The sequence below is a fragment of the Venturia canescens genome, chromosome 10, assembly GCF_019457755.1.
Source record: "Venturia canescens isolate UGA chromosome 10, ASM1945775v1, whole genome shotgun sequence".
Taxonomy (NCBI): domain Eukaryota; kingdom Metazoa; phylum Arthropoda; class Insecta; order Hymenoptera; family Ichneumonidae; genus Venturia; species Venturia canescens.
Window position 1 is genome coordinate 2515670 of NC_057430.1, and position 19668 is coordinate 2535337.

The 19668-nt window shown below is 40.1% G+C and overlaps 1 protein-coding gene across 1 annotated transcript in view; it reads left to right on the forward strand.

The window, feature by feature from the left end:
* Positions 1-5534: 5534 nt before the first annotated feature.
* LOC122417458 (uncharacterized) overlaps positions 5535-19668 on the forward strand; it is a 29644-nt gene continuing 15510 nt past the window's right edge. The window contains exons 1-6 of the mRNA XM_043430973.1: positions 5535-5929; positions 6015-6209; positions 6296-6451; positions 6530-6666; positions 6736-6823; positions 7079-9527. Coding sequence (XP_043286908.1) covers positions 6424-6451; positions 6530-6666; positions 6736-6823; positions 7079-9527 — 2702 coding nt within the window. The 5' untranslated portion in view covers positions 5535-5929; positions 6015-6209; positions 6296-6423. The remainder of the gene's footprint in view (positions 5930-6014; positions 6210-6295; positions 6452-6529; positions 6667-6735; positions 6824-7078; positions 9528-19668) is intronic.

Sequence of the window (19668 nt, forward strand, 5' to 3'; positions counted from 1 at the left end):
AATCTCCCACCGAGGAATCTGTTTTACCGACGGGTGGAACAGAGTATCCAGTCGGCCGCAAGCGAGCGGACCACCGATTCGTAGAGCGGCCATCTTTATTACTGACCTCGGCCAAGCGAGGGGCCCACTCGTGGCCACCACACAGGCACACGTTATTATACACCTGGAAAAGAACAAAAAGGTACATGAGAGCATTATTATGGGATATACTTACCATAGTCGCTCCACGAAATCCAAGCGCTACTCGCTGCCTTATATGCTCGGTCAGCCGTGACTCCGCACACGAGATCTCCACTAGCCAGATCGCCATCTATCGGCGCGCGGGACTTTGAATGTTTGAGCTCAGTTTGGGTTTGAGCTCAGTTCGATGTTTGGGTTTGAGTAGACGTCCTTTTTTACCCACGTTTGGGTTGTAAACAATGAACCAGTCAACCGCGTTGACTATTCCGATTTGTTAACTATCCTAACTTTTTCGCTAGTTAACTATTCCGATAGTCGACTCGAAGTATTTCAATAGTTTACCGAATTCCATCGGGTTGCCGGTAATGCAGAACCGCCGACAGGCGCACGTTCGAGAATCTGCAGCTCTTTGAAAATCTGCATTACTGACTGTTTAGGTTTGAGCACTCGGTTTGAATCGCCATAGCGGCTGCAAATCCCGGCAGTTGGCCATCCTGATAGTTGCCAGCGGCTATCCTGACGCCCGTCGAAGAGGTCTCACGGCAAGTAGGAACTCCCGACTGTTGGCCATCCTGATAGCTTCCAGCGGCTATCCCCAGGCACACTTCGAAGCGGTCTCTCGAGTGTGTTTGGGAAAACTGCCTTAATGACTGTTTGGGAACCTTAATGACTGTTTGGGAAAACTGCCTTAATGAATGTTTGGGTTTGGGAAACTGCCTTAACGACTGTCTGGATTTGTTTGGGGTTGTTTGGGTTTGAGCTCAATTCGATTACATGTTTGGGTTTGTTTGGGTTATAACGGCCGTTTTTATTACCGACCGTTTGGGTCCATCTATCGGCATTGACGCGAACTATACGGCGCGCGGACTTTGAATGTTTGAGCTCAGTTCGATGTTTGGGGTTGTTTGGGTTTGAGCTCAGTTCGATCACATGGTTGGGTTTGTTTGGGTTTGTTTGGGTTTGGGAGGCCATCTCTATTACCGGCCGTTTGGGTTTGTTTGGGCTAGAGAGGTCATCCTTTTTACCGTTTGAGTTTGTTTGGATTTGAGCTCAGTTCGATCACATGTTTGGGTTTGTTTGGGTGTGTTTGGGGGAGAGTGGCCATCTTCATTACCGACCGTTTGGGTTTGGGAGGCCATCTTCATTACCGGCCGTTTGTGTTTCGGCGGCCATCTCTATTACCGACTTTTGGGTTTGTTTGGGTTAGAGCGGGGAATCTGCTTTACCGACGGTCGGTAAGGTAGATTCCTACACGCGGCGGAGTCAGCATAGGTCTACTACTGTTAGTATAATGTGAGAAACTCCAATTCAATAAATGTTCTCTAATTGATTTCTTGTGTCATCATTATTTTTTAATATTCCTATATTTTGCTTCCTATTGAGTTTGGCTCTGCTCTGTCCGATCCTTGTTTTCACTCCATCGGTTTGCAGCGAATTGATACATATTATTAATTCGTTCCCTAATATGTGTCCCATGATTTTCTACTATTTCTTCATGCTGATTGTGTTAACGTGATTCAAGAGGTTTCCAACTATGATCATCAATCGCACATTTTGTACATCAGATTCTCAAAACAGTTTCTGGTCTTGATATGAGTGTAGTTATTCTTATTCCACCTGGTCTGTCGAGTAATTAATTTTGAAACTTGTTCCAAAAAGTTTTTGGATGCTTTTTTTGCTGATAATTGGAAATAGCAGTGGATATAATCAATTTTTCTTCATACCTCGGTCGAAAGTACGCACTTTCGGCCCGATTTCAGGGCCGAAAGTTCAACATTCTTGCATTGGTAAAAAAGACACGCTCGCTGTGACAGCGGGCGCAAAAATTTTTTTCTGCACACCTCAGTCGAAAGATAACATTTCTGCGCTGTCAAAACTGCACGCGCTTCATTTGTCTCGGCGGGAGCAAAAACTTTTTTCTACATTCGGAAATGTTTGACGTAATTATTTTTTTTACTTTTGACGTTTCACGTTTGAACCGATATTGCTTACGTGTTTTTTGAAAGGTTGTGTCTAGTCATCCGCAAACCGTACGAATAAGAGTAGTAGGTGGTGCACTATGGCGACCCCCACTCCTATCCCCACTCCTTTCCCCCACTAGGCCAAGCGGCCGGCGTTGTGGGCGAGAGGTTTGCGGGTGTGGGAGGGGGTTTGAGCGTGTCGTCATAGTGCACCATCGTTTTTTCCGGTGTATATTTTTTTATTTTATATTTGTAAAAAAAATATAAAATAAAAAATCTCTCTTTCTCTATACATATTAATTTTATTTTTAAAATGGATAAAAAAAAATTAAAAAAAAAATTAAAAAGAAAAAATAAAAAATAAAAATAAAATAAAAAATATATATTGAAAAAACTCACCGGGGTGACGCGTCTCTCCCTCTCCCCGATCCAGGCTCCACGACGCCGTCTCGCGCACCATTGTTTCACACACACACACACACACACACACACACACACACACACACACACACACACACACACGCGCGCGCGCGCGCGCGCGCGCGCGCGCGCACAAAATCTATTCTTCGGCACCGGCCGGGGTGTCGACAACGTCGACGAAGCCGTCGTCGTCGCCCCCCTCGTCGCACCCGTGATAGCCGTCGGGTACCAGCAGCTCGTTCACGAGTACACCCCCGAGATCCCGGCCGTCCTCAGCGAACAGAAGGACGCTCAGGGGGTGCCGTGTAGGAGGGCTCATGACGATAGCCGTAAGAGGCCCCTCGCACAACGCCTCCACCTCGTGGATCGAGTAATATTATTAATAATACTCATCCAGGTAGGCGAGACCGTGGAGGGAGCACTCTATCATGAGCGCTGGTATCACCTCTAATGCTGGTGAGGGGTGGTAAAGGTAGCCTAGATCGTAAAAGGCACTCTCGCCGCGATCTACCAGATACACCTCAACATAATCATAGCTATCACGGTAAACAACCTCCCCACGGTACGCGATATACGAGTCCCGCGGCACCACCACACAACTCGCGCCCGGCGTCGCCTCCTCTCTTTGGACGGGTCGGCCTAATCTCCTGTCTATAAAATCGTTGTGCAGCAACGACACCACGTGCAAATAAAGCTGCTCTAGTGCGTCGGTACGCACGTAGTGCGACGCAACACTCAGCAGCCGTATCACCCGACACGTGAACGCCGCGCCGAGAAACCCGTAATCCCGGTAACGAGGATACATTTTGAGGGAAAACAAAAAAAAAAGAAAAAACTTGTAGACGGACAGAATATGAGAGTGACCGGGACGAGATACTCGCGCGCGATTCGATTGAAGACTGATGGGCGAAGAAGGCTAAGACGTTTATGCAAATACGTGCTTATGATGAGCACATCATTGCAGGGGTAAAAGAAGGACAGGAGGGGCCGTAAAAACAGCCGACACCTCGGCCCGATGCAGTCATCCTCGTATACGGGGCAAAGGATAAGACGGCGTACACCCTCTTACTCGCTCTCGTGCTAGCATACGCGTCAACGTATACGCTCTCGCTCGCTCTCTCTTGAGATGCGGTACCTCGCGCTCACCGGGCACAGCCTCTAAGCAGGCGGGGGAGTACGTCATCGTAGTATTGACCTTAAGTCATAGCATCGTGCTGGTTCTTTAAGCAACAGCCAGCAACGATGGCATATACCAACGTCATGATACATCCTCTTTCTCTCTCGTGAGGCACAATACTCGAGCATTTGAGAGTCGTGGCAATGATAGCGCATGCTATCTCGCTCGCACCCGTGTCGTGATAAAGCCTCTCGCTCGCTCTCTCATGAGATGCGAGGCCCTGCGCTCTCGCGACGCCGTCGTGCAGCGTCATCAGAATTGCACGTGCATCGGCCGAGAGCTCCAGAGCTGTAACGAGGATAGAGCACAGCCTCTCGCCCACACCTGGAGACGTGATACATTTTCTCGCTCACTCTCTCTCTTGTGAAGCGCACGAGCGCGAGAGCAGCAGCAGCTACAGCATATGCCCTCTCACTCAAGCTCGTGACACCGTGCATTCTCTCACGCGCTCTTTCGCTAGATGTAGAGGTACAGTGCTTCAGAGTTGTAGCAGTGATACCATATACCGTCTCGCTCGCTCTCATCACACCGATCCTTTAGCGAGCAATCCTCTCTCTCGCTCTCCCGTGAGACGCGATGCTTTATACAGAGCTGTCAAAACGACGCATACTGCTGCAGCCTCTTGATACCTCTAAACAAACCCCACCGATATATATTCTTTATTATATGCTATTTTTGCGGATTCAACCGATTCACTTATGAAGGGCGTATCTCCGAGGGCTAAAGACACAGCTCGGTCTTCGGGAGAAGATGCTATACAGGAGATGGAGCAATATGCTCGGAAATATGCTTGCACAGACATAAACAAAACTGTCTCACTCGTGCGCGTGCTTTTTCACGCAAACACCGGGGACCATGCAGAGTACTGTAAAACTTCAGCGACTGCTCCTTTGCTGTCTTGAAAAAAATATCGCTAGCATTTTAATTATGATTCACACCTATCTTCTCGCTCGAGATATGTCAGTAGCGATTCAACCGTCATATAGAGCGGTATTTAACGATTACCCCTTACAATGTCGGATGAATCAGTGCGTTCTTGTATTTTGGGTCTTTTACGTCTAACAAAACCGCATAGCGCTCAGCTGAGACGTCGGTGTAATGATCTATGGTGTTACGAGCTGCTGCGTTTATCGGGTGATCGACTCGTGAACAGACTTAAGGTAGGAGTCGCGCGACAATCTATATTAGACGAACTCGTGATTTTTAAATTATATCATTTTTACGTGATAAACTTTCATATGGCTAAAGGATTTAATAGGTTACCGAAGATTATATAAAGAAATTTACGATCAAAAATAGAAATATAACACGGCATCGTATGAGAAACCCATCCCGCCAACACTATGATTGCAGAATTCATTTCCTTATCGATTAGATATAGTTTATGTTAAAATTGCTCCTCATAGATTATATTATAAAGATTCTAATGTGACCATAAAAATATAGGGCCATCGACTGATTCGAAGAGAATTTTTAAAATAATCTCGATGAAAACTCAGAAAATGGCAGGAGATCGACTGCCATGAAGTGGCTCGATATACTTGGCAACGTTAAGAATGTATACATATATATATACTTTTCGTGATAGCCGGCGAGTTTGGAGGCTATGATATCTTTCGACTGTCAGGTGAGAAGAGAACCGATATATATATGTATATATTGAAAAACCGGGTCAAATAAGCAATCATAAGATATTTCTAATCATAAATTATTAAACATGATCTTGTATAAATTTATACGAATACAGTTAAAATTGCCCCAAGATTTATTCAATACAGAAAACCTTTCTTATAACCTATTTTATTTCGACGATTAATAAATAGTCATTTGACCATAGAGTCGCGCGACTCTTACCTTAAATACATGATCTGGTGGGCCCCTTTACGCGCTCTAGTGGTGGCCTATAACAGAGGCATATTAAGTGGTCAACGAGTGCTGGGTGTTGTGTATGAGGAGTTACAGCGCCGCGGTGTTTTAGAAGCTCCCCGCGTAAGAGGCCTTGTCGATGAAATCACATGTAAGTACCATTAGCTCGATAAATCACTGTTGTTGGCGGTTAGCAATACAGCAGTTATTTTTACCATAGGCTATCGGCAGTTTTACGATGCGGGGAGTGACGAAGAAGAGGCTCTCGCTGAGGCGACGAGAGCTGCGGAGGAAACGGATCTAGAGCGTCAAACCGTCCTCTACCGTGCGTATTCAACTCTGTTTTGGCGTTATTATCCCCGATTTTCGTTTTTAGATATAAAAACTACTGGGGGGTGGTATTTTTTCAGAACCGCTGCATGAGGAGGGGGTAGGGGAAGAGCCTAGAGCGAGCACCTCGGCAGCCCCGGCCGAGCCGATACCGCAGGATTTCACCATAGGCCATCGGCAGTTTTACGACTCGGTGAGCGACGAAGAAGAAGAAGAGGCTCTCGCTGAGGCGACGAGAGCTGTGGAGGAAGCAAAGCATCAAACCGCCCTCTACCGTGCGTATTCAGCTCTGTTTTGGCGTTATTATCCTCGATTTTCGTTTTTAGACATAAAAACTACTGGGGCGGTATTTTTTTTTCAGAACCGCAGTATGAGGAGAGGGCTGAGGAAGAGCCTAGGGCGAGCACCTCGGCAGCATCAGCCGAACCGATACCGCTGCAACCCGAGTCTGATGACGACGAGGCGTCGACTATTCTCAACCCCTCCTTGATGTTTAGCGATCGGTCTGATATACTGGGTAAGCATAGTCGTACAATGATAATAAAATAAAAATAAACCGCGTTAATAAACAGAAATTATGAAATAACCCAAACAGCTGTGTACCGGCAAGCCAGAGCAAACGATGACGACGGAGCGATAGCGGGTCCATCGTATCACCACCATCGTCAGCAGGAAGATGACCTCGTACAGCCCGAGAATCAGCTGGGGGTGTATCCGATGGATGCTCGACAGGAGGAGGAGGAGGAGGAGGAGGAGGAGGAGGAGGAGGAGGAGGAGGAGGAGGAGGAGGAGGAGGAGGAGGAGGAGGAGGGGGAGCGTCTAAACGAGGAGCGATTAGAAGCTAGACGCTTCGGCCTATGGTTTCAAGAGCTGATGGAGTGTGATTCAGGTAAAGAAATAATAACGTCTTCTCTCTCTTTCTCCCTCACTCGCGCGCTTTCTCTCTCTTTATCTCTAGCCCTTGCGGTATATACAGGATATGTTTAAAAAGGCTTTATTATATTTACCACAGGGTACTCGTCAGCTGATTCGTCAGCTACCTCGTTATAGGCGTACCGCGATTAGTACGAGGTACACTAAAGTTACAATATGCCTTTTTATCGGCGATCTCTACTCTATAACTCACGCCTTTGTTTGATTACAGATATACAAGCGGGCGGGGGAAGAATACGCAATACACAGGGGAACGAGGCTTTCGGGGATGTGCAACCCCCGGGAGGGCGGATCATCATCACGGACGATACAGCCCGTTATTTCAAACGTTTTCAACTACGTGGTCGGGAGATAACATTGCGTATCCGCCAACCTCACGCTGGCGCAAACGTGACAACATGGCTTGAAGGAGCATTCCGCGATCTTCTGACGCATCTCACGAGTCACTGTGAGGGTGGTGACTACGCGGGGATCTCGTTCTCCGCGAGCTGCTTAGCGCACGGCCCCGTCTGGCTTTCATTCCGTCCTGTCCGCGCCTATACATTTGTAGATATCTGGCAATTAATAACAAACATAGCTCAAAGTGCAGCGTCTCTGGATATTGATGATTCTTTCCATATAAAAGTATGTATCGTTAAAGGTTTGGAGGGTAGGGGGCGAAAAGGTTTGACACACGAGGGCGTTGCTAAAAAATCAACTTTAACGATTCGAAATACCGACAATCTGTGTCTACCGCGCTCGTTAGTAACAGCACGCGCGTACGCGGAAAGGGGTGAGATACGCTCGGGGGCTCTGCATTCTAGATGGCAGCGTATACGACAGATTAACGGGTCGCTTCAAAAAGAGGCGGCGCTTGAGCTCACGAAAAGCGCAAATGTTGTTATACAGCCCGCTGGCTGTGGTATGCGCGAAATTGCTATATACCAGAATTATTTGGCTCGCGAGGGGTTAGCTATCGTGGTTTTCGAGTTTTTGACTTTGGGGCGACGCGAAAGACCGGTGTTTGACGGTACACAGACGGTTATGGATACAGTAGGCTCGGTCCGGCACACGTTATACATTCTGTATTATGAGCGGTCGCATCATTTCCAGCCTATCTTGAATCTGCGTGGTGCTGTAGGCAGCTTAAACTTCTGCGCAATCTGTAACGCCCGTTCTCGTCGGGATCATAGATGTTTAAAAAAGAAATGCCCTCGCTGCCTTCAAGCACCGCCCTGCGCTCTGGGAGCAGCTGCCGCGATCAGATGCGAGACATGTAACCGCGATTTTTCTGGGGAACAATGTTCAGAAAATCACAGGGCTATTACCATCCGTCGTAAACACAGGGTAAACACTGTTTGCGAGTCTCTTCAGCGGTGCCGTAACTGCTTTCGCGCGATAAGACCTTTAGAGAAAAAGACGCATGTGTGCGGGGAGGGTTTCTGTAAAACGTGTAAATCGCGGCACCCCTATAATCGCCTGTGCTATACGAGGCCTATTCGCGTCGATGAGAGGCCAAAAGAGAACATATTCATATTCTATGATTTTGAAACGCAGCAGTGTACCCCTGTAAAAGGTGATCCTACAGCGCGCGTTCACGAACCGAATCTTTGCGTAGCTCAACGTGTCTGCACCAAGTGCTGCGATAATGCTTCTATAGACGAGCCGTGCGAGCATTGCGGGGATCACGAGTTTATATTTAGGACGAACCCTGTGTGTCAACTTGTGGAGTTAGCCATACAGAGTATGCCGGGCTTCTCTCACATATTTTTAATAGCCCATAACGCCGGTGGTTTCGACGCCCAGTTTATCCTGCGCTACTTCATCGAGGAGAAAAAAACGCAGCTCCCGTCTTTAATAATGAACGGCACTAAAATCATCACAATGCGCGTTGGCAAACTCGTGTTTCTCGACAGTTTGAACTACTTTCACATGCCTCTGAGTGCACTGCCTAAATCTTTCGGTCTAAAAACTGCTCTCGCCAAAGGATCTTTTCCGCATCTGTTCAATAGACCCGAGAATCAAAATTATATTGGGCCGATGCCGCCCGCAGCCGATTACTCTCCCGACACTATGCGCCCGGAGGAACGCGAGTGTTTTTTTGCATGGTATAACGAGTTAAAGAATGCCTCTTATGTATTTAACTTTTCAAACGAGCTCATAACCTATTGTAAAAACGACGTTACGATATTGAGACAGGCCTGTGTGGTTTTCCGGAAAATGTTCAAGGACAGCGGACGCGTTTGCCCGTTTAGCGAAAACACAACAATCGCGTCCGCCTGCTTTCAAATCTTTCGAAAATTTTTTTTAAAACCTAACACGATCTGTATTATACCTACGGGTGGTTACAGATGGGCTCACAATCAGTCAAAAAAAGCGATCTCTTGGCTCGTGTGGATGGAGCATTCTTTAAATCGTCGTATCATTCACGCAGGACGCTCGCGCGAGTTTAAATTGCCTCAAAATTTATTAGTAGACGGTTACTACGAAACACCTGATTCAGCCCACGTGTTACAGTTACACGGTTGCTATTGGCACGGGTGTTTGAACTGTTTCACTGTAAACAGAGACCGTGTACAAAGCGACGGTGATACATTGAACGAGCATCTCGAGAGAACAAACGCTATATCGCAGAGAATCCGCTCAAGCGGCTACACGTTAACCGAGATTTGGGAGTGCGCGTATGACCGGATGATAAAAACAGATTTAGAGATGAGCGCTTTTTTTCCTTGTACTCTAATATGTTTTGGAAATTAGGAACCCAAGAGCACGGTGGAAAGCGGGTTGGAGGCCGAGATATGATTTTGGCTTGTAACATCTGATTCGTCGAAAAAAGACTGATACCGCACAATCAGTATACTAGTGAAGAACATTATACACTAATGCTGTAGGATTGTAATATATTTGATATTTTCTTACGGTTCGGAATCATTTTTGTTGTGTGATTTAAGAAGTTTTGTTTACATTTTTTGTGGTATAATGCGAAAACGGGCGATCATCAATGTAATTGTCCAAATTTTTTTTCTCCGAGAGAGGATTTTTACGGCTTGATATCAAATCTTTTTTCTGTGGTAGTTCTAAACCACAAAAAATATTCTTAAATAAGATTTTCTCAAGTTCTCCAATGTTTCTAATGTGATATTTAAAAATAATTCTCCTTTCTCCAATGATTTTCTTTAAGTTTTGTACAATTTATAACAGTTTGATATTCTTCGAATGTTTGAAGTGATATCCTCAATTTTTCAACCATTTCGAACATGTCTATAATTTTGTGGGATTAAAATCATATTCCGTAAGGTTTTTCAATATTTTGTATCATTGTGGAATTTTGCCTCTTCATTTATAAATTTTGTTTTCATCTGTTTTGATGAAATCATTGTGAATAAAGAAAACATGAAGATTTTTCAATGAAACGAATTTTTGGATTGATTTTCCTTAAAATTTGACAGAAGGAGAAAGAAAAATATATATATAATGTTCACCAAGTCCACCAGAATTCGCAATTTTCACATATGTTTATTGAATTCTAATGCTAGTTATTTTTATTTCATTAAAAAACGTGCTTCCAAGGACTTTTTGAAGCAATCTTTTCCATTCGTATTATCATTCCCAGAGATAGAAAGTTGACGCACCCACGTCGATGCATAAAATTTTCAAACTCTGCATGTAGCCACCAAGGTTCAACCGGACAAAAGAAAAAGTATGAAGTGCGTCGAGACCAACAGAATTGCTTACTTTTTAATATGAGCAATGCATTTTGAAAACATAACTTCTTATGCCATTCATAAACAAGCCATCGCTGACTTTTTGTATCATTCATCATTATTTTTTATTATTGATTATTATTTATAATCCATTTCCAAATCCTATAATTCATGTATAATTTTTATTATTTGTAGATCAAGAGACTCGGTAGAGTCTCGGGACAAGTACACCCCTAGGGAAAAAAAGGTTGGGACAAGTACATTGATGGTCTCTTGTTTCTGGATGACATAGAAAAAAAACTCAGAACCAGGAAAAAAATTCTATAGAAATAATAAACGAAAAATTGAAAAGTTCAAAAAAATTCAACAAAAATAAAAAATAATCGAAAAAAATTCTGTAAAGAAAAATAAAAAATTTTCAAAAAAATTCATAAATATTGGACAAATTGAAAAATGTACTATCCAAGTTACATGCAGTATAAAAATGTATGATATCAATTGGAGGCCAAGTTTTTATTGATAATTTGGAATATTTATCGAACAAATCGGAATCTTTAATTGAAATTCATGATAATTATTTTCAAGAAAAAAGTTAATGAAAAAAAGTCATAACGGAAGTTACGTGCAGTTCTAAAATGTATTATATCAATTCGAGGTCAAGTATTTATCAGTTATTCGAAATATAATCTCCGGCGACCAATGAGCGTTGAGAATCCTTGTCGGGCTCACAACGTTTTATCAAAATTACTAAAAAAATAATGAAAATAAAATCATTAAAAATTCACATGAAAGTCATTCGTTACTTCAACAAGGTACACACTTTAAAGAATCGATTCCCCTCCGACTTTCACGATCTCCTGGTATTATTCACAACATTCAACTTCGATTGGATCGGTACAAATTATGTTCAAATACGTCTTAAACGTACTTGTCCGGCCCATCACTTTTTATTCAAATTGCTCATTCGAAAACAAATCAGGACTGTTCTATAATGACAAATATAATAAAATGGATAGAAATAAAAATAATATCTCCAAGTAATTTGAACTTGATTGTTCGCAAGTTCGTATAGCAATATCCACTTCTCATTTTCTTCAGTGAACACATACCATTCGGTAAGAACCAATGAAAATGAGAAATAATCAGGCACATTACTAGAAATTTTCGAACCTACTCAGCCATGAAATGTTTTTTTTTCTATAGTCACGTACACATTTTGATAAATATCACTAGTCGAGTACGACACGTAGATTCCTGGAATTTGGAGAAAAATGATTTTGTTGTGAATTATGACTCCATATAATATAAATAGATTAATCAACTTCATCTTTCATTTTCGTTTCATTTTGACAAGAGTGATTCGAAGGAAAATTATTTTCTCGGGAATTACTGTTCGTTAATATTAACACATGCATTAACTTCGTTTTTGATTTGTTTTCGAATGAGCAATTTGAATAAAAAGTGATGGGCCGGACAAGTACGTTTAAGACGTATTTGAACATAATTTGTACCGATCCAATCGAAGTTGAATGTTGTGAATAATACCAGGAGATCGTGAAAGTCGGAGGGGAATCGATTCTTTAAAGTCTGTACCTTGTTGAAGTAACGAATGACTTTCATGTGAATTTTTAATGATTTTATTTTCATTATTTTTTTAGTAATTTTGATAAAACGTTGTGAGCCCGACAAGGATTCTCAACGCTCATTGGTCGCCGGAGATTATATTTCGAATAACTGATAAATACTTGACCTCGAATTGATATAATACATTTTAGAACTGCACGTAACTTCCGTTATGACTTTTTTTCATTAACTTTTTTCTTGAAAATAATTATCATGAATTTCAATTAAAGATTCCGATTTGTTCGATAAATATTCCAAATTATCAATAAAAACTTGGCCTCCAATTGATATCATACATTTTTATACTGCATGTAACTTGGATAGTACATTTTTCAATTTGTCCAATATTTATGAATTTTTTTGAAAATTTTTTATTTTTCTTTACAGAATTTTTTTCGATTATTTTTTATTTTTGTTGAATTTTTTTGAACTTTTCAATTTTTCGTTTATTATTTCTATAGAATTTTTTTCCTGGTTCTGAGTTTTTTTTCTATGTCATCCAGAAACAAGAGACCATCAATGTACTTGTCCCAACCTTTTTTTCCCTAGGGGAAGTTTATGGTTTGATATCACGCCTTTTTTCTCAAAAGTTCCTCATTTATGTTATGACGGTTATAGGATTTTAGTATAAATTTCTATGAATTATTTGCTTAGTATATTTTTATAGATTCCATTCTCATACGAACAATTTTTATGGGATAATCTTTTTCATGAAATTATCAGCAAATAAGGGACCATAAATGTACTTTTCCCAATCTTATTTTCCCTCGGTATGATGTTCGGCTTATAAAGTTGGTTTCCACCATAGAAGACCAATTTTTCGTAAAAATTGTAGTGAAAATATTTCGTCACAAGACTGCCCTTGAACTTTGGCGATTTTTTTCCTTATACTCTAATATGTTATGCCTATTAGGAACTCAACAGCATGGAGGAATCCGGGATGATAGGCCCGGGAAATGAATTTCGGTTTATAATGTTAGTTTCCACGTAAAATACCAATTTTTCTTCAAAATTGTACTGAAAATATTTCGGCACTGGTTTGGTCTTGGACTTTGGTGATTTTTCTCCTTGTCTTCTAATATGTTTTGTCTATTGGGAACCCAAGAGCATGAAGAAATGCGTGTTGTGGGCCGTAATATGATTTTCGGCTTATAACGTTGGTTTCCACGAAATAAGATCTATTTTTCGTCAAAATTGTACTGGAAATATTTCGTCACCGGTCTGTCCTTGGCCTTTGGCGATTTTTTCCAAGTCTTCATACCAAGAAACAACTGACGTAAAGATTTCCTTAATAGAACAGATTTCATTTATCCCTTTTCTTCAAAATTCAAATGAAAGATAGATCAAATTCAAGACACGAAAAATCCAACAGATTTGCCCACTTTGAATGTCGCTTTTGCATTCTGAATCTAGAGATTGCATTTCATCCAAAACGTGCCCCCAATGAAATATATTTCCAAAGTTTGCAAGTGGCCGCTGAGATCCAATTATCCACAGTTTGATAGTTGCTGAAAAAAAGTACCCGAAAACTTCTAACATTTATTATGCCAGAACTCAAAGCAGCAAAAAAAACTAAGCGAACTTAATTCAACAGAGCAACAGAATTCAAAGACGTTTAAGGTACCTGCATTGGTTTTGGAGGAAAACCATTTCAGGACAATTCAGAAATGAATTTAGAAATTCGAAAACTCCCAATGGAGTAGAAAAAGGAAAATTGAAGTATTTAGAAAAGCGGAAGACTTTTGTGATAAATTTTCTAGATTACATGATACGGTTGGAGGAAATGATTTGAATGATTGGCACACATGCTGCAACACAGAAATATCAAAGTTTGGAAATATTCGCTGTATATCAGTCATACAAACTTCAATACTATTTGAAAAGGAACACTTAAAACCTTGCCGAACCAAGTTCCATTACATATTACCATAATCAAAGATAAGGGGTGATCCGTCGCATATATATTTATCCACAGAAATTTCAGAGTCAATGTATTCGCAATGCGCAAAGCACAATGAGCTTCGAAGACAGCAATTTCTAATCTATCCATAAATGAGCAACTGAAGACTTTTATAATCAATTTTTTACTTCATATATATGTTACAGTTAGAGTCAAAATGTAAAATGAATGGCACAGTATTTAAATTGTATAGTTTGCAGATTTTTGCAGTATTTCAATGATCCGAATTTACAGCATTATAATGAAAAGTTGTCAAAAGTCATGATGTTACATTAAAATGACATAGCGCACATTGCATTCAGCAATTCTGTAAGTTTCTGGGGATGTTGGTAGGCATTATATTTGATCGCATCCAAAACTGAGCAACAGTAGACTTATTCGAATGAATTTTTTTTATAATAATTCCATATTTGTAGTTTGCAAAGTGGAAATACTCAACATACATGTCATTCCATAAGTTTTGTTATCAAAATTTGTGTTCGCATACAGCATTCCCAAGATACGACTTTTCATATCATCAGCAAAATAAGCATCCAAAGACTTTTTGGAAGAAGTTTCAAAATTTATTACTCGACAGAACAGGTGGAAAAAGTATAACAACACTTATATCAACACCAGAAACTGTTTTAAGAATCTGATATACAAAATGTGCGATTGATGATCATAGTCGGAAACCACTTGAATCATGTTACCACAATCAGCATGAAGAAATAGTAGAAAATTATAGGACACATATTAGGCAACCAATTAATACTATGTATCGATCCGCTGCAAACCGATGGAGTCAAAACAAGGATCGGAAAGACTCAATAGGAAGCAAAATGTGGGAATATTCAAAAATACCGATGACACAAGAAAGAAATTAAAAAACATTTATTCGATTGGAGTTTCTTACATTATATATACTAACAGTTCCGTGTGTTCTTGTTTTATTAATTATCAACCATAATATTTCAGATCGCAAAAAGAAAATTTGACGTTATAGGTTGACGAACATTTTTTCTTACAACTTCCAGACCTATTTTTGATAAACTGATTTGCCTTATTTATATTATTCACTAACTATGCGAACGTTTGTTACATTTGTCCCACACTTCGTAACGTCAAACCCCGGCCGGTTCGTTACCACACAGCTATCAAAGGGAACTCGTATATATGACCTACATTATTACACATGATATGTAATCACACAACTGATGATATATTTACACTGGACAATATTCCGCGAACTCTGGTTTAATTGAAAGATTATCTCAGTTGACACTTATTTCCAATCGAAGGAAATAATGAAATCTTGAAAAGTTTCGTTGACATATATGAATCGCGCATTTTTTTATATGTTTTATTTGCACACACAGATCACAGTCTACATTTACGCGGCCGCTTTTATACCGGTTTAGTATACCACAAGTTTTAACAAAATATACATTAACCAATTTTCACTAACCATTTTCATTTATTAATTAGAGTCCGCACACAACAGCACTTTGGGGATCATAACCTCACCTGTCAAAATGACGTTCAGTACGAAAACAAGTCTCGGGTGGTTTCGGATGTGCGTATCGATGTATTGATATCATATAACCTATTTACAAATGATATATGATAAACTTATTTTCAGTCAAACGAATTAATGAAATCTTAAAAAGTTTCGTCGACATGCACCGCGTATTTTTTTATTTTATTCTTTTTCACACACAGATCACAGACTACATTTACGCGACTGCTTTTATACCGGTTTAGTTTAGCATTCCACAGGTTTTAGTACTATGCACTTCGTTAGATGACGAAAGTTTTTTTTATTTATCCCACACGCATTTCATAATGTCAAAACTCCGTTTGTTTATACGATGATCGAAAACTGACGCGTGGTTTATATATATATATATATAATATAATATCCATGGAGTCTGAGCGTGGTCGGGGTACGACTCAAAAGTTAGAAGGCCTAAAATGGTGAACAGGCATTCTGTATAACGCATATATAGATATACAGAATGCCTGTTCGCTATTTTAGGCCTTCTAACACTTGAGCCTCACCCGCGGTCGGCCTAGCAGCTGGAGGAGCCGACATCGTTGAGCCAATCAGAATGCGTAGAGGCAACAACTCTACTACCACTGACTACGTCAAAACGCGTATACGTATACGTCGAACTCGTGATGTGTCAGTAACTTTTGCATAAACTTGAGCCCGTGCAAAGTTTTTTCTCAGCAATTACGCCACCGATCGTGTTGATTTTGGGCGCAATCGAAAGAGAATTTCTTAATTAGCTGAAAGTTCAATTTTCAAAGGCTCAGATGACTCATAACTTCGGTAATTCAAAAAAATCACTTGCCAATTTTACCCCCACCACGGCGAATCGTTTTATTCAGAGAAAGTATACTCGGCGAGAGCCTCGGGCCAGCAGACGACAGGGCTGTCAATGTACTTGTCCCGAGACTCTACCGAGTCTCTTGATTGACAGCTCTGTCGTCTGCTGGCCCGAGACTCTCGCCGAGACTATACTTTCTCTGAATAAAACGATTCGCCGTGGTGGGGGTAAAATTGGCATGTGATTTTATTGAATTACGAAGCTCAGGAGCCATTTAACAACTTGAAAATTGAAGTTTAAGCCAGTTGAGTAATTCTCTTTCGATTCCGCCCTAAATCAGCATGATCGGTGGCGTATTTGCTGAGAAAAAACTTTGCACGGGCTCAAGATTATGCAAAAGTTACCAACACATTCAAGAATTTATGCGTCTGTATTTATAAACACCATCAAAGGCACTTTGATGCTCTCGAGTTTCTGATTCGTTGGATCTGACGACATCCATTTTTAGACGTTGTGATTGGTTGTTGAAATTAGTTGTTGATGATTGGAAATCTGACGTCGACTTCAGAACGTAGCACACGGCGCAGCACAGCTCGTAACAGCAGTCATAAATTCGACCGATATACATATATATATGTACAAACCATGTGTCAATTTTTGATCGTGTGAACAGAGTTTCGACATTACGAAGTGCGTGCGGGATCAATAAAAAAATAATTTTCGTCATCTAAAGAAGTGCATATTATTATTTATTTTGTTATTTGTGATATATTAAACCGGTATCAAAGCGGCCGCGTAAATGTAGTCTGTGATGTGTGTGTGAAAAAGAATATAAAAAATGCGTGATGCATATATGTCAACGAAACTTTTCAAGATTTCATTATTTCGTTCGATTGGAAATAAGTGTTGACTGAAATAATCCTTCAATTAAACCAGAGTACGAGAAATATTGTCCAGTGCGAATATATTGTCAGTGGCGTGGTTATATATCATGTGTACATAGGTTATATATAAGAATAAATAGAACAAAAATACACGCAACTGTTAGAATGATATTAGAAACTTTAATTGAATAAATGTTTTCTAATTTATTTCTTGTTAATGTCGTGATTATTTTTAAACATCCCCATATTTTGCTTGATATTCAGTTTGGCTCTGCCCTCTCCGATCCTTGTTTTCACCCGCTCAGTTTGCAGCGGATCGATTCATATTATTAATTCGTTCCCTAATATGTGTTCTATGATTTTCTACTCCTTCATGATGATTGTAGTAACATGATTCGAGAGGTTTCTAACCATGATCTTGAATTGCACATGTTGTGAAGCAGATTTTCAAAAAAAAATCTGGTCTTGGTATATTGTGTAGTTATTCTTTTCCCATTAGGTCTGTCGAGTGATAAATTTGGAAACTTTTTCAGAAAGCCTTTGGATACTTTTTTTGCTAATGATATGAAAAGTCGTATATTAGGAATGCGGTATGCAAACACAAATTTTGATAACAAAACTTATAGAATGACATGTATGTTGAGTATTTCCACTTTGCAAACTACAAATATGGAATTATTATAAAAAAAATTCATTCCAATAAGTCTACTGCAGCTCAGTTTTGGATGCGATCAAATATGATGCCTACCAACATCCCCAGAAACTTACAGAATTGCTGAATGCAATGTGCGCTATGTCATTTTAATGTAACATCATGACTTTTGACAACTTTTCATTATAATGCTGTAGATTCGGATCATTAAAATACTGCAAAAATCTGCAAACTATACAATTTAAATACCTTGCCATTCATTTTACATTTTGACTCTAACTGTAACATCTATATGAAGTAAAAAATTGATTATAAAAGTCTTCAGTTGCTCATTTATGGATAGATTTGAAATTGCTGTCTTCGAAGCTCATTGCGCAGATACATTGAACCGCAGCAGATACCTGCGAACTCTGAAATTTCTGTGGATAAATATATTTGCAACGGATCACCCCTTATCTTTGATTATGGTAATATGTAATGAAACTTGGTTCGGCAAGTTTTTAAGTGTTCCTTTTCAAATAGTATTGAAGTTTGTATGACTGATATACAGCGTATACTTCCAAACTTTGATATTTCTGTGTTGCAGCGTGTGTGCCAATCATTCAAATCATTTACTCCAACCGTATCATGTAATCTAGAAAATTCATCACAAAAGTCTTCCGCTTTTCTAGATACTTCAATTTTCCTTTTTTTACTCCATTGTGAGTTTTTGAATTTCTAAATTCATTTTTGAATTGTCCTGAAATGGTTTTGCTCCAAAACCAATGCAGGTACCTTAAACGTCTTTGAATTCTGTTGCTTTGTTGAATTAAGTTCGCTTAATTTTTTTTGCTGCTTTGAGTTATGGCATAATAAATGTTAGAAGTTTTCGGGTACTTTTTTTCAGCAACTATCAAACTGTGGATAATTGGACCTCAGCGGCCACTTGCAAACTTTGGAAATATATTTCATTGAGGGCACGTTTTGGATGAAATGAAATCTCTAGATTCAGAATACAAAAGCGACATTTAAAGTGGGCAAATCTGTTGGATTTTTCGTGTCTTGAATTTGATCTATCTTTCATTTGAATTTTGAAGAAAAGGGATAAATAAAATCTGTTCTATTAAGGAAATCTTTACATCAGATCTTTCTTGGTATTAAGACTTGGAAAAAATCGCCAAAGGCCAAGGACAGACAGGAGACGAAATATTTCCAGTAAAATTTTGACGAAAAATAGATCTTTTGTCGCGGAAACCAACGTTATAAGCCGAAAATCATATTACAGCCCACGAGACGCATTTCTTCACTCTCTTGGGTTCCTATTACACAAAACATATTAGAAGATAAGGGGGAAAATCACCAACGTGGAAGAACAAACCAGTGCCGAAATATTTCCAGTACAATTTTGACGAAAAATAGGTCCTTTTTCGTGGAAACCAACGTTATAAGCCGAAAATCATATCTCGGCCCCCAACCCGCTTTCTACCATTCTCTTGGGTTCCCAATAAGCATAGCAAATTAGAGTAGAAGAAAAAAAATAGCCCAACTCCATGGACAGACCTGTGACGGAATATTTTCTGTACAATGTTAACGAGAAATTTGTTGTTTTTCGTGGAAACCAACGTTATAGGCCGAAAATCATATCTCGGCCCGCAACACACTTTTCTCCATGCTCTTGGATTCCAAATAGACGAAACATATTAGAGTA